Source organism: Lycorma delicatula, chromosome 5, assembly GCF_047948215.1.
Source record: "Lycorma delicatula isolate Av1 chromosome 5, ASM4794821v1, whole genome shotgun sequence".
NCBI classification, from domain to species: Eukaryota; Metazoa; Arthropoda; class Insecta; order Hemiptera; family Fulgoridae; genus Lycorma; species Lycorma delicatula.
In genome coordinates, this window is record NC_134459.1 from 143,750,349 (window position 1) to 143,764,815 (window position 14,467).

The following is a 14,467-nucleotide window of genomic DNA, read 5'->3' on the forward strand; positions in this document are numbered from 1 at the left end:
TTTGTATATTTTTAAATATTGTTTTTATCAAAACTCCTTTCAAAAAGACAATTTTAATTTTTTTTTCTGTTTATAAGATTATTATTTTTGCCTACAAGAAAGGACTTTCTTGTATTATGTTTTCATTTTTTTTTTTAATAAATAAGAATTTTTAAACTAAATTCATCACTTTTTAAACTGGATTATGTTTAATTTAACGTATATTTTACTGTCTTAAATTATTTTTTACTTAACACCTTCAAAATTATTATTTTATTCTGGACCGTTTTATTTATTTTCTTTGTACAATTTCATTTCTATTATACCTCATATGATTGATATTCTTATGTTTAATACTGATTAAACATAACTTCCTACTTATTGATTAAATACAACTTCCTTCTTCAGTAGATTATAGTTAAAATCCATCTATTATATTATTTATATAAGAATCTTCCATAATTTTTAGGGGGTGACTATTTGTAGATAGTACTATCTGACTATTTTGTAGGGAACTGAAAACAGCATAAAGTTCATTCTTCTAATAATATTGGAATAGTGCTGAATAATTAACTGCTATTTTTGCAACATATAGACAGTAAAATATCCAAAGCCAGTTAAATGTTGGTTTAAATAAATAAATATTTTATTATGATCTGTGCATTATAATAAAATTATTATAGGAGTAGTAGGTATATTACTCTACAGATAAAAAAAGTAATTGCTCCAGCCATTGCCTGGGGGATTGAAGGAAACATTGTTAAAACTTTGATCAAAGCAATATCACAAAACACATAATTATAAATTAAATAATAAAGTGGTTAAAGTCCATATTAATAATTTAAAGTATATAAATATTATTTTGTATATTAAGTACATGAAGATAGACATGTAAATTAAGCAAAACAAGATAAGTATCACAATTCAAAATGCACTGAAAATGATTTTGTTGCATGTTAAATAGAGTTGCAGAAAATGCAAGAGGTTTTTTTTTTAAATTTATTGACAAAGAAATTGTGTTTTTGTAAAATAAAATATTTTAATCTTTTTATAAATAAATTTATGGGAAGATCTTTTAAGTAATTCTAATTTAATTTATTAAAAATGGTAACAGAAGCATTATAACATCCTTAACTCGTAAACCCTTTAGTATTAAGCTGAGCCACTTGAAAACTGTGTTTTTTTGTCATGAGTGATAAAGGTAGATGCTATTATTTTTTTAAGAATAAGTGATAATTGTTTATAGCTGAGGTTGCATGCTCATAAATGTTAACACATGGATAACATTTTTAATTTAGTAAACATCAGTCTGTAGATTTTTTATGGTTGTTAGATAGTAATTCGGGAGTCCATTTTTGTAACTAAAAAACTCATTATGATTTTTTGAGGGAGCAGCAAGAAAATATATCATTCTTCAGGTGTGAATTTACATAGGTAAATATGTTTAATAATGATGACAAACTAAGTGTCATTTTGGAGTACGGTCAACAAAAATGTATGTAGGAATTATATACATAATTTTTGTAAAGAAAGTTGTTTTATATTTAGTTTTCATTAACACAGATGAAGTTTATAAAAAAAAAATAATTTAATATTTTTTTCTATGAATTTAATTGACATATTATTTTCCTCTTTTTAATGGATACGTTATTTTATATATTTTAAATAAAAGCGTATTTAAAAAAAACATTATGTTTTTTTTACTAATTCTTTATTATGTAATGCTGCTCTGATCAATGTTATCCTAAGCATAATTTTCCTTAACATTTCTGGAGCAGTTCATATTTTGCTATCGATGGAGTAGAATATCTATATTTTTTTATTTGACTTGTATAAAGTATAACTCTTAATTTCAGTGAAATTTTTTAGTAGTTTTTTTTCATCAAAGGAAGAAAAGCTTATCTACAAGGATTTTTAATATGAGCTCACAGCTCATCTTGATTTATAAACCTTGCAAAGCACATTAAAATTTTAAATATTGAATTAAATTTTAAAAATTAAAATTTAGATATTTGAATTAAAACTATTATTCTGGAATGAAATGTCAAATAATTTTGAAAAAAATATCAGATCTTATTACAAGATCTGAGTTATGTTAACCAGTCAAAAGAAAAAAGCTAAGAGAATGGTCAAACTATTTATAAAAAGTAAAAATCAAAAATTGGATCTAATTTTAAACAATCATCAACAGTAGTTTTAAGGAAACAATAAAAATAAATAACAATAAAAAAATAATTTTATGAAGTATAGTCTATCTATTTTTTTTGTTTTTCTTCATAAGTGTTGACTTTCTAATGTTTTTTTTTATTTTTAGAAGTGGAAATCTAAATATTGTTCAGTTTATAGCTCAGTATAGGTTAGATTAAAAATATCTTTATTTCACCATTGAATTAGAGCATAACAGAAAAATATATTTTCACAGTTCATTGTAATTCACCACATTTAAAACCACAATGAATTCTGTAAATTGTTAATAAATTTTACAGTGGTGAAATAATATTTCAATTAAACCACAATGTGAGTATATCGATGTATGTTGATTAAGAAATTCAGTTTTTTGTGGTTTTGTAAAAATGTAATAATGCTATGTATTTTACATCAGTTCATTATTATTCAGAATGTTTAATAGTCGCATAGATATTTGGTGTAATGTTCTTTATTGCTGATTTCATGTTGAAAATGAATTTTTATTCTTAGATTACAAAAAAATTTCTTTTTTTTATTTTGATTTATTAAATCATTCTCATTTTATGAGACCTTCACTGTTTTATTAACTGACCTGGATAATTTGAATTATTTTTCAGAAAGCTTTTAATAACGTTTCGTTTTATTTGAAAGGAAGCACTTGTATTTATTAGCAACAAATGGGATGTACGATGAAGATATAATGACCAGTTATGTGCTCTAGGCATGTTTAATCTGGGCTACCTGATTGTGATTGTAGTAAACATGATATTATAATTAATTATCCATGAATTTTAAGAGTTTTTCACAGAAGAAAAATGTTAATTTATTAATTTATGTAGTATGTCTTTTAAACACTCATGTGATGAAAATCAGGTGTGTGTAAGGTACATTCAGTTTAATGGAAGAGGTGTTACAAGTAAATCAAAAGTATTGTCTCTAATAACAATTTACCAATGAGGGCAAATAATTAATAAGTTTACCTACATTATTTATATATAAAATCCAATATGTTTACCTATTTAGAGCTTCTGAAAAATCATCGTGATCAGAATCTGACAATGTATGATGGATTCCTGAATCTAATGATGAATCCCTTCGATTTCTTGTTTGTTTATGTCTATTTGTTGTTCGAGTTGCTGCGTCTGTATTTTGTATACAGTTTTTTCTTGCTCCTGAAATTATAATATGCCTTTTTAAATAAATTTAATGTTATATTTAAAAAACTTGTTTGAATAAAAAATGAAAAAGGTAAGCTCCGATTCAGGAAGTAGTGATACAAGAATGTGGTACTGTTGGTTTTCATAAAAGAAGTATTGGAAGGATTTAAGGACAAATTTATAGTTGGGCTAACTATTGTAAAAGAAAAAATAAACATTATTATTATTCATGATGCAATTTATTTTTTGGCAGAAACCAAAAATAGGTTAGAAGAATTAATGAGCCGCATGAATTTCTTTTGCTTGAAGAAAAATTCATATTGAAAATGTGAGAAGTAGGTGGATGAAGTACTAAGATAGAGGAAAATTATTTACCAGAAATTGTACAATTATTTACCTATTTAGGTAGTAACATTATAAAGGATGATTAAAATAAGTTAGAGAAGAAGCGCTTTACAATATTTGTAAAGTTGATATACTGTCCTTCCGCCGGGGCGATGATAATGAACTTAGAATAAGAGTAAAACACACAAAGACAGCTGAGAATTTTAAAATTGTGCTTCAAAACAAGACGGAAGGTTAGCATTCCATCTAGGGCTGATCGGCGAACCGTAGTCCACATAGTTGACATCGACGCCACAACTGATGAGAAAACGATACGTGATTGTGTGGCAGTGGTCTTAGGCGTCGAGAAGTTCAAGGTGACGTCTATTCGTCCTGCATACGATTCTACACAGAAGGCGACTTTAATCATGTTACATAGGGCAGCCAGGACGCTGACCGTTAGCCGGGTGCGCATCGGATGGGTGCAGTGCAGAGCTACCATTAGGGAAACGGAAGACCGCTGCTACAGATGCTGGTAGGCCGGCCGCATGGCGTCTAAGTGCTCCGGTATCGACCGTTTGGACAGCTACTTTAATTGCGGTAGAAAGAGAAGCAGTGTAAATAGAAAACTACTTGTACCTTATGCGGACAGAGCAACATAGCTCGCTGAGTGAGGTCTGTACCAAGAGGTCAGCTAAGGCTGTAGCTCAAAATTAGAGGCTTGAAGTATCAGAGAAATATCACTGAAGAAACAATGAAAACCCAGAAAATGCTGCAGAACGATAGTATCTGGAATTCCATCTCCGGTTTGATCTGCAGGATTATCCGCTGGAAGAAGACAGAAGAGAGAAATATGGAATAGCCTAGTGAAAGACCTAGACAGTCAAGAGCTCTGCTAGCATCTAGGTGAAAAAAACGACCGGAGAGCGAGGGGGTGAAGGACAGCCTTTTGCGGAGCCGTCGTTCGTCCGCGCTTGCGTGATGGACGGCGGTAATGATGCACAAGGACTCTGGAGACCCTGAGCTCAATGGCACCTCCCGGGATTGCGTAAGATTAATTGTGGTCCGGCCCCGAGAGTAGAGGAACGGTGAGACGGGAGTTTTAGTCGGTAGGGTGCAGCCAAACATAGGCTCTTAGCAACATCTAGCGGATCCTGTGAGAGTGCGAGACTACCCCATCTATGGGGCGTGCGTAAATGGTATTTCTTCGACTTATCGATAAAAAAAGAAGCAGATCTTACATATGTAGAAATTGCATGAATAATATTGTTATGCTACCATCACAATGCTTTTCTCTTACAACAAAAACCGGTAATTTAAAAAAAAAAAACTCCTGATGGAAAAAAAAATGCCTGATAGAAAGAAACCATTTATTTATTTGAAAGCAGCGTGAAAAATACTATAAGATTCAGCTATTAAAATTCTTGTAACAAAAAACGAAATTTTGTTGTCCACTTTTACGTATAGGTTTGGTGATCGAGTTTTTATGAGATGTGCGAGTTATTTAACGATAATTTTTTTAGCAGAGTGGAAATAACTGAATTATCTCTGTAAAAGACAATAAAACGGTTTGAAGAAACCAATATTATGTAACAACTTTTATCATCTCATGGAGACTAAAATGTACCCCTAATATGGATAAATCAAGACGCGAATAATTCATTAGATTGGAATTATATTTGCAATATCTGTAAAAGAAGTAAAATCTCAATTTTAAGTGTACTGTACTAACCGTGATCTGTTGATGAGCTAGCAGAATGTAGGGTGTCATCCATGTCGTTTTTCTGTTCTTCATATCTTCATCTTTTATGACCTGAAATATAAAGGTTTTTAATTAGATTATAAAAAGTATTACTTTAAGAAGTCGACTATATTGTGACATTTAAGTAGCAATCTATATAGATCGATTCGATCCAGTTCTGCGTTGTATTTTTTTAATCTTAACATATAAGGTAAATACTCTTTGTTTGCTAATTATTTAGCTTCTATTCGATTCATAATCTCCTTCATTTTACTAATAAGTTGTAGTAGACGTTCCTTAATGAAAGTTATATTTCAACGATTTGGTTGTCGGTGTAGGATTTCTGGTCATCGAAGATCGCCATGATGTTGAACGCGCACGTATTTACCTTCCTAATGAATTTAGGAATTAACTATTTTCATGATAATATTTACCGATCAATATTGTTAGAAATATAGTACGTTTATGTTATAGTACCTTGTCTATGTTTAACAGTAATCTTGACTTTATTCCAAAGTGTAGAACGCGGGATGTCTCAGAAGTAGTCTTGGTCCCATGTTCTTTCTCAAAACCAGACCGTTCATCATTACTCTCTGCATAGTGGATAAAAAATAAAATAAAAAATTAAAAAAAAACCCACGACAAGAAAACCTTAAGAAACGTTAAGTAATTAAATAACTGTTTTTTTACCGTATAATTCTCTGTGACATTGTGATGTTGTTTCTAAGACAATAAAATTTAAGATTTTGATTGACCGTGTTGCGTGACTCGTAAAGCTACATATTTAAGCTTTAATTATCGTTATAGTCATGCAGACTGCATATGTCTGACGGGTCATGACCCGTACATTGCATAGATAAATTTTTTTTTTCTTCCGGGAACCACTGTTAGATATTGCTTCAGAAGATGAGATGAACGATTTGTAGCGTTTGTAAAAAAGCCACGCCTGACCGGGATTCGAACCCGGGACATCCGGATGAAAGGCCGAGGCGCTACCACTCGCGCCACGAAGGCCATCACATAGATAAGATTTAGTTATCATTATAGTCATGCACGACGGTTAATAAGAATCTTAAATTCTATTGTCTTAAAAACAATATCACAATGTCACAGAGGATTATAAGGTAAAAATACAGTTATTTATTATTTCAAGTTTTTTAAGGTTTATTCATCGTGTTTTTAAAATTTTTAATTTAATTTTTAATTTATTACATTTTAAAGATTAGTAGGTCTGTGCCCAACAATGGGACGTTTATAGACTGATGATGATGATGAAAGTTTGGTATACTTGACCAGCGCAAATTATTTAATAATCCACACAATAATGTAGCCTTGCTGGAGTCAGAAAGACTTAGAAACGTATCTACTGTAGCGTCCCCTGGCGGTTAATAACCGTAAAACTAATCTAAAAACCTGCACTGAGGTGATATATATGTAATGTAAAAAACCGCATCGAAATCGGTCAGTAGTTTTTGATGAAAATGGTAACAGACATATACACACAACCTCCTACCCCAAACGCATATACCGTCTCCGTTCCGTCGTGAGTAATAAAATAGCACTTAATTCGAAAATAATTATTCAATAGAATTAAAAAATTCTACTTTAGCAATTCAAAAACTCATTCAATAGACGAATCGGGGACTGCGTAGCTTTAAATATGGATAAAACTATTGCAATGTATTTTTCAGGTCAATCTACCTGTAACACGGTAATCTGATAGTGGAAAGTATTCCCATTAGGTTAATCCACTGGCATTAAGTATTTATGCTTTTGTATAGTCCCTTCTGAAATAAAATATTTCGTCTTTGGGTACTCTAAAAAAATGTTTTGGGACAAAACTGGATTATCGATTTATGGCGGCTATAAATATGAATCGTATAAATCACAAATTCTAATTTTTGAATTCATTTATTATACAGGTTATACCTTTGTTGTTTAAAGTTTATTCCTAAAAAATAACAATATCCATTTCTGTTAAATCGGACAATACAACTGTTTTTAACGCAATTCATTTGTAATTAGATTTACCAGAAAAGGTGTTCTTGTGTTTCCGTTGCCATTTTTAGTAAATTATTTAACGACCTTACGACCAATTAATTTAAAATAATTTCTTTAAAAAAAATACTCTGTTGATGATTACTTAAATAATAATTATGATGTTTTTATAATATTAATGAGTTTATATATAATTAATTATAATTAAATATAAATCTTCTGTATCCTCGTTTAACAAGCAGAAGTAATAGGTACTCAAATAGATTTACTTTTCGAATAAATCCTTAAAAATGTTTTATTTTTATCTTTCCTGATTTTATTTGTTTTATACTTCGAATTTTTTGTCGGTGTGATTTCACAAAATTGTTTTCTATTAATTTGGACTTAAAAGACTTTACATTTTATATTTCTTAAGTTGAAAGAGATTTTCATAGAACCTAGAGATCAAATGTTGGAACAAAATTCTAAGTACTGATCCAAATAATTATTGTATACTTTACATTATATTTGTTTTATTATGTTTATGCATATTCGTCTGCTTTGTGTTAATATTTTTTTTCTTTTATTCTGATTGTATTAATGTTTAGATGTATTTCTTCACATTCTATCGATCCTATAGATTTAAAAAAATATGATGTGGACACCACATGACTTCCTTGTACGTCTATTAAATTGTATACACATTTTTTTTAAAATGAAAAGTACATCAAATTTTATTTCATTAATAACATCTGATTTCTTTATATTTTTTATTGTTATTATTGAATATTAAATATAGTAAAGATTTTTGTCAATCGGAGGTTAATATTTATTAATAAATCAATATATTTAAATTAAAAAAAAAAGAATAAAAGAAAAGAAGATGAAGTCTGATTCGAACTGATGTGCCCTCCCCTTGTAAGAAGCAAATATTTGATTAATTAAAATTTAATTTGGCTAAAACTCTGGAACCAATGAAAATATATACTAATTATGACATGTCGTTGAAAAGCTCACAATGAGGGCTTATTACTGCAGTTAAAAAAAGTTCAAAATTCAAATTTATTTTTGATTTTGTGGTTTTTTGGTTTTTGGCACTTTAAATTAATTAAATAGTTAGAAAAAATGAAAAATGTCATCCTTCAACTTCTTTATAGAAATGAAATTTAACGTGCCCAGTGAAAAAACCGAGAAAACCTTTGCGACAACATATGACAAGTACGATAGCCATATGAAGCCGGTGTATAAAATACGGTGTACGAGTTTTATAGTTCATATTAGGTAGATTTCATAAGAAAGCTACCTTTTGTAATGGGTACCATGATTCGACTTACGGAAAATTTCGACATATTTTCGCATTTCACATCCCCCAGACATAAAACCACCGTCAGCTCAAAAGTTTATATATATATATATATAATTTAATTTTATTGTGAACGCGACAACTGATGTAATTTTGCGCCAATCCCTTTCAAATTGATACATAAAAAATAACCCAAAATATAGGTCGAGTTCGTTAATGGGAAAAATCGGACCATGGGGCTGGAAATGGGGGGAACTCTTTCGAAAAAACAAAATACTGCTACATCTTTCTTATTAAGTAAAATATCGAATTCGTTTAAAATGCCTACTATTCTTTGGCTCAACCATTGGCTCAGGGAGTGAATAAAATGAGGTTTCGAAGACAAAAAATCATATCTCCCTTAATAGGCACAGTATCGATCGGTTTAAAATGGTAGTTAGTCTTCTAAACATTTCCTAAAACGTTTGGCTGAAACAATTTTTGATATGACCAAGCTTTTTGGTAAGGGATGACCAGGCCAAAATATTGCTGGAATTGTAAGAAGATGGGGTTTGTCGTATGCTAAACATGTGAAACTTTTTTCTCATGCAATCATTTTCGTGTTGAGTAAATTTGAAGTTTATATTTATTTTAAGGTGGAAATCTTTTTTATCCCCTACTTAGCACCGGTGAAATCTACCTCCGCCTTCTGGCGTGGCGAAAGGGATATTTTTTATTAAGAAAAAAATAGTAATAGTAATAATAATATTATTAATAAATAATTATTGTTTTATTTTTACTAACTTCTTTTCATAATATTTTTTCAACCGTGTTGTGGCCATGTATTCCGACTACATAGACCCATAATTCAGCTGAAAAATCAGCCGTTTGATTTATATCTCGATTTCCACTCTTAATATGCTTAAAATTACTGATAATTTAATACTTTAGTTGGTAATAATTAAGCGGAAATTTTGTTAAAAACGATATAATAAAGCGAATATTGAAGGTACCCAAGATTGTCCAAATTAATATCAAATGACTGAATGTACATTCAGTCAGTCTGATTAAAAAACCGAATAAAAACTTTAGAACAAGCAGGTAGTTTAGTTTTATGTATAAAATATGTGATAAAGTTACGTGCTAATTCGCATTCTACGGAACTGGAAAAAAAGGTTTTCCTATAACGCTCAAGGAAGTGGACCGTACGGTAAATTAATAACAATATTACGCTCTGATGCTGACATGAGGATCAAAGTGAATGTTTTAAAATGTTAAGTGCTACAAAAATAATAATAAAATTTAGTTTTCGTCCTTGATTTAACATTCTAGAAACCGTCATCCGTTATCCATGAGAATTGGGACAACCTTTTAAAATGCGAATAAAAACATATACAATTCGTAGTAGTTTCCTTTTGATTTGTTTTAAATTGCTGTTTTTAAAATTATTGCCAACCACCATATTCATCTGCGTGTAGTACAGAATTTTTAGTAAACCTGTTAATATGAAATTTACGGTTATCTTAAATTACTTACTTATCTTATGATCTTACGTTTGCCAAACTCACGGTTCTGCCGATAAAAAGCAAGTTGCTTGCAAACTTCTCGATTTGAAATTCTCCTAGGTATACCTTATACTCCGAAGTATTTAAGAAATGAAAATGTACTGTTCTTTAATATTTATAATGTGCATTATTTCGTACTTTATGTATGAAAAAGACTTTTATAAGCGATTCATAGGAGAATAGAAGCATAAAAATCAACTCTTTCTGACTCAGTGCTTTTACATTCTTGATGATCTTCAACGAATATTTAGAAGTAGGAAATAAAGACCGATTAAATAAATTAATTATAAAATTTTATTGTTTCAGAGATAAGTAACGAATGAAATTCCAATGCTGAGTGGTCTGTCACACGTGAATTATGTTCTTGTATCTTAATTTAAGACAGCTTACTTCTTAGGATTGCAGAAAATAAAAATTAAAAAATTTTACTTAATTCTTTTTTTTTTGTAATGATGAATATAATTTACCACGGAAGAAGCTTGTGCGTGGGAATATGAAAATAGAAATTTATAGCAAATGAAAAATTCCTTGCCTGACCGGATTCGAATCTAGGACCTCCGGATAAAACGACGAGGTACTACCACTCCGCTTATTAAAAAAAAATAGAAATAAATGTTTTTATTATTAAGTCAACATTTTTTTCAAAACAGATTCTTATAAAATACAGTTAAAAAAATATTTTTTCCAAGGGTTAGAGACAAGAGGTGATATTTTAGCGTATGAAAATTCAAATCTGATGAAAATTCAAATTTAAAATCTGGAAGGTTTTAAATTTGAATTTAAAACAGCGATCCCGTCTTTTATCTGCAAGATAAAAGACGGGATCGCAGTCATTAAATCACGAAGTTCAGATTATTAAGTGTATATATATATATATATATATATATCTGTGTGTGTGTGTGTGTGTGTGTGTGTGTGTGTGTGTGTGTGTGTGTGTGTGTGTGTGTGTCTGTCTGTCTGTCTGTCTGTCTGTCTGTCTGTCTGTCTGTCTGTCTGTCTGTCTGTCTGTCTGTCTGTCTGTCTGTCTGTCTGTCTGTCTGTCTGTCTGTCTGTCTGTGTCTGTGTCTGTGTGTGTGTGTGTGTGTGTGTGTGTGTGTGTGTGTGTGTTAAATTAAATTCATTTAAACTAAAAATATATTTTTATTATTTCAAATAATATAAAAGAAAAAAATACGGAAGGAAACAGTTCTGTATTTCATTTGTCCGATTATTAGATGTACACGGCTGTCAGCGTCGATATTGTTGATTCATATTCGAAACTTTATCACAAAATGTTGGTATAACATACATAATAAAATATCTATTAATGTCAAAATGTTATGCGTCTTAGTAGGTTATTCAATCCTTAATACACAAAATGATAGAATTGAAATCGCTTAAAAGAACGTTTACTATCCATAAATATGCGTGTAGATGAAATCCATTAATACAAAAAAGATAAAAAATAAAATAAATTCGACATAATAGTGTAATATTCTAAGCTACAAATGTATTGAAAACTATACATCTATAAGAAGACGTATGAAGAAATAAATTGAGGTATTTAGGATGCACACATGCATATATTATATATATATTTATTTATTCCTGGTCACGGGTGTTGAATCACAAGGTCATAACCACAAAACGCATGGGAGCTTTTACAGTTCAAGATATGCATATAACAAAAAACATAATAGCAATAAAAATACTATACCATCTTTACGTTCTTATTTTCAGGCCAACGAAGCTTTGTTGGCTCGTTTGATTTGGTAGGTCGGTCATGAACGTGTTCATACTTCTCTGTCATTGGAGCAAGCGGAACGATATCGCAGACGAAGCGTGTATATGTGACGTCATTGTAGTGTTAACTAAACGATGCGATGGTTTCTTAAGATATACATCCTGGAGTATAATACGTATTTACGTCTGTGGCTGAAGAATCAGTATTTTTCCTGTTTTTATTTATTTAATATATTTTTTTTTGTAACCATCCATTAACGTTAAAGTAATTATAATAAAAATAACTGAATAAATTAAAACGGTAAAAAACGATTAATTAGTTATTATAAAAGGTTATTAAGATAAAATACGGTTTTTTATTAAAATTAGTACACACCTTTCTTAAAATATTGACAAGATTTATGTGATTTTAAATATTTAAAAGGTTTATTTAATATTCGAATCTTTGAAAAAAGGGGTTTAACTTACAAACTCGGATCTGTAAACGGATTTGTAAAAGAGGACCTAGTTTATAATCAGAACGGAAAATTTGAATTTTTCAAAAAACAGAATAAAGAAGTAATATTACATAAATGCGATAAAAAAAGACATTAGCCCATCTTCTGTATGATCAATCATTATTTTTACTCTGTAGTGTCTTTATCCTTTAAATCGGCTTCTAAATATCTCCTTATTTTGTTTATAATTTATTTTAATACGTATTTAATATATGTTCTCGAAGCAATATTTAGAACTTAGTCTTTTACATAATACTTATGAAATTCCAATGCTGAGGGGTCTGTCACGTGTGAATTGTGTTCTTATATCATTAACTTACGTTAGGAAATAAAAATAAAAAAAATTATAAAATTTTACATTTAAAAAAATCTAAATAAACATTTCTATTAACCAGTCAACAATTTTTTTTTTTGAAAACTCTTTTCCTTCTGATAAAATCTGTAACATCATAATGTACTGCACGGCATTTTATACATTCATATTTTCTAAATAAAAGAATTCCGATTCTCAGGGAATAATTTTGTTCCTTTCAAAATTATTTGTATCAAAATTGTATGGCATCTAACAAACTTACTGTCTACACCCAATACATTTTATGCTAGTTGCCATAAACGTACTAGTTGTAGGCAACCTGACAAGAGATAAAGTTACTTCTAAAAATGGCATGGACTTTCCCAAGTAAAACAAATATCCCTTGTCAGGCTTTTAAGAAAGCAAGGTATAAAGTGATTTTTTTTGGGCTGTTGCTATCAAAAAAGTCTATCGAAATGCAGGTAATGTTTACCTCTACAGCTGAAAACTTCACTTGGTTGACCACAGAAACCGGCTATGTAATAAAAATCATTAATCTCAGAGAAAGTAATTCTAATCAGTGCCATCTGTACCTCGCCTTACATATATTACAGTGATTAGAAAGATAGAGGCATATAAGGTGAAGGACCAAAAAAACGAAATTGTTTTCTGTAGCTCTTGTGAGAAATGCATGGTATTTATTTCTTTAACTAAGTTGAGAATATAAATTACAGCAGGAACCGGGATTTTTCCTTAAATATATATTCATCAATATTTTTGTTAAACGATACCGATATTAATGTCTATATTATTATAAGCTACCCACCGGATCGGTCTAGTGGTGAACGCGTCTTCCCAAATCAGCTGATCTGGAAGTCCTGCGTTCAGTTCCTAGTAAGGCATTTACTTTTATACGGATTTGAATACTAGATCGTGGATACCGGTGTTCTTTGGTGGTTGGGTTTCAATTAACCACACATCTCAGGAGTAGTCGACCTGAAACTAAACAAGACTGCACTTCATTTACGCTCATACATATAATCCTCATTCATCCTCTGAAGTAATACCTGAACGGTAATTACCGGAGGCTAAACAGGAAAAGAAAGAACGATTATTATAATCTAGACAAGCTTGAGGTTATTATCTTTTCACGTAAAAACCACGGTAGTTAACTGTCGATATAACAACTCAGACAAAAAAAATATACTTAACGAGTAGATAATATGTGTTTTGGGTGTACACTTTGGTAGCAAAGTTACTTTATATAAATCATGTTGGGAAGATTATCGCCAAATCTAGGAGGCATCTGGAGTTATTGCTTGGGGTCTGTCACCAATTCGTCAGCAAACATCATCTAACGGTTTTACTTTACCGTTTTTCGACCGGTACTTGAAAAAGGTACTTGAGTACCGTTTTTTGACCGGTACTCCATGATTTGGAATTACAAAAGGAATGATACCAGCGATAAAATTGAAGCCGTCCAGAGAAGATTGGTTTCTTTCGTGTGTTATCGTGGTCTAAGCTGAAGTTTTTCTGATGTATGACGATGGTTGCAGGCATCGAAAAAAGCGACAATTCAAAAAAGGCAAGAAAAGCGGTTCAGAATGGTGATGTATGTTTGTAAGTCTGTCAAGAGATTGATATTTCGAACCAGTTAGCGTTCCTCATGTGTCTAATCGAAGATTTTGTTTCTTTCGTTATATACAGCAGTCAGCTAGCTCTTTTGACGAGATGTATTTAAAAA

The 14,467-nt window shown here is 30.4% G+C and overlaps 1 protein-coding gene across 3 annotated transcripts in view; it reads right to left on the reverse strand.

Moving 5' to 3' along the window:
* Window positions 1-14,467, reverse strand: part of LOC142325451 (heat shock 70 kDa protein 12A-like) — an 88,268-nt gene that overhangs the window by 29,937 nt on the left and 43,864 nt on the right. For 2 of the 3 annotated variants that reach the window (XM_075367228.1, XM_075367227.1), the window contains exons 2-3: window positions 5,380-5,460; window positions 3,182-3,338 (exon numbers count right to left, since the gene is read on the reverse strand). In XM_075367228.1, the coding sequence (XP_075223343.1) occupies window positions 3,182-3,338; window positions 5,380-5,422 (200 nt within the window). In that variant the 5' untranslated portion in view covers window positions 5,423-5,460. Of the gene's footprint in view, window positions 1-3,181; window positions 3,339-5,379; window positions 5,461-13,549; window positions 13,650-14,467 lie in introns of those variants that run through there. The other variant, XM_075367229.1, reaches the window with a different exon arrangement.